General features: G+C 53.9%; 1 protein-coding gene across 1 annotated transcript; it reads right to left on the bottom strand.

Moving 5' to 3' along the window:
* Positions 1 to 576: 576 nt before the first annotated feature.
* Positions 577 to 1,846, bottom strand: LOC119324733. The gene has a single exon (XM_037598504.1). It carries the CDS (start codon positions 1,818 to 1,820, stop codon positions 666 to 668), a length of 1,155 nt encoding a protein of 384 aa, XP_037454401.1. The 5' UTR covers positions 1,821 to 1,846; the 3' UTR covers positions 577 to 665.
* Between the last annotated feature and the right edge of the window lie 10 nt (positions 1,847 to 1,856).

The raw sequence follows: 1,856 nt of genomic DNA on the forward strand, positions 1-1,856 counted from the left end.
CAAAACAAAGATTTCAGCGCGCCCTCCAGGCTATAAAAGAACATGGCTTGGCCATAAGCAATGTACAAGCCTGTTCCAACCCCAATCAGAGATGAGGAACTCAAACCTTCGCTGAAGCGATTCTCTGGACGCCCTCAACAAAATCAGAACCTTAGACACAGGAATACTCACCCTCGGCATCACTCAACCTGAACGCCTTCTTCAGGTACTCCATTTTGGCAGTGATATTTTTCCCGCCAAGGAATGCGACAATGCACAGGGTGTGTCTGAACATCCCAGAGTCAGGGGGGGCACACCAATGCCATCGGTGCAAGCCAACATCGCCCAGAATGCATTAAATTTCAAAATAGAAATTTTAATACAATGCAGAATGGCATGCTCTTACGTACTTAGTTCCAAGTTATAAATAAAATGGCATGAGGATGAACAAGTTCACAACCAAGTCATGGTTTCTGCTCTACTAAATGATAACACTAACATATCAGGATTGAAATTATCAGTTTTATTTCATCAAGCGTTGGCAATGACCATACCAGCATTTAACAGAGCATACAACCAACATCCAGTTAGGCAAAGTACACCAAAATAGGAATTACCAGCTTCCCGGACAATGAAAACTTTGTTGCACCTACATGGTTTACCAATTTTCATAGCCCATTCTTGGTTCACGTAAATCTGAATCTAGCCGGCACTTCCCCTTTGCAAGCAGCCACGTAGTCTTCAGCGAGGTGTGGTGCGGCTTCCTTGTGGGGGCAGATGAACTTTTTCATGAAAACCTTCTCAGTCTCAACCAGTGTTGTATAGTAGCTCCGCACGTGCTCTAGCAATCCATTTTCCTTGAGAAATTTCACAACATAGTAGCGGGGCCTGAGCCGGCCCTCCAGGCTGTAGGTGAGCATAGCCGGCCGATGAGCAATGTAGGCCGGTTCCAACCCAACCTCAGAGATAAGGAAGTCGGACCTGCGCTTCAGCATGTCCTTTGACCTCGCCAGCATAAACGGACCCTTGGACACAGCAATGCCAACCTCGGCATCCGACCACCTAAACGTCTTCTTCAAATAGTCCACTTTAGCGGTGATCTTCTCCTCGCTGAAGCATGAGACGGCATGCAGCGCGTGCCTGAACATTCCAGAGCCACGGGGTACACCTATACCTTCGGCGCACGCAACCATCTCCAGGACACGCCCTGGTTTGGCGGTAAACATCCTCGGCGCACCGATGAACAGCTTGGCAATTTCACAAGCACTTAGCCCGCACTCTGCTAGGAGCTTGACATTTGGCTTGACCACCCTCTCGAGGTCAGAGCCAAGGACATGTTTGAGCGGCCGGAGCAAGTTGTCGATGGGGCCGAAGAGTGGAAGGTAGTACTCTAGCTTGGAGACGACGGATCTGAGGCGGAACTGGACAGGGGCGAGCGAGACGAGGCGCGCAATCTCAGCTTGTGACAGGCCGAGGCCGGTGAGCCCGGCGACGACGGGGGACAGGGTTGTCTCCACGGCGGCGCAGAGGATCGGCGGGTCCCTGGCGACGACGGCCGTGACATCAGCGCCGGAGAGGCCTAGGCCGGCGAGGAAGGCGAGGACGGCGTCGAGGTTGGCGGGGGACTTGAGGTGGGAGAGCCTGGCGGAGGCCTTGAGTGCCTGCGCATGGGTGAGGCCGCAGGTGTCGACGAGGTAGTCGCCGACGGCGAAGCTAGGGTTTGGGGAAACGGCGGGCGTGGAGGCAGAGAGGAGGCGGTGGAGAGAGAGGAGTGGGGATGTAGAAGGAGAGGGCGCGACTGAGAGGAGATGGGAGAGTATGCGGTTCCGGAGGTGGAGCATGGCGCCGCGACGGCGGCGGTGAGGAATTCCGGTGGC

Source organism: Triticum dicoccoides, chromosome 6B (genome assembly GCF_002162155.2).
Source record: "Triticum dicoccoides isolate Atlit2015 ecotype Zavitan chromosome 6B, WEW_v2.0, whole genome shotgun sequence".
Classification (NCBI taxonomy): domain Eukaryota; kingdom Viridiplantae; phylum Streptophyta; class Magnoliopsida; order Poales; family Poaceae; genus Triticum; species Triticum dicoccoides.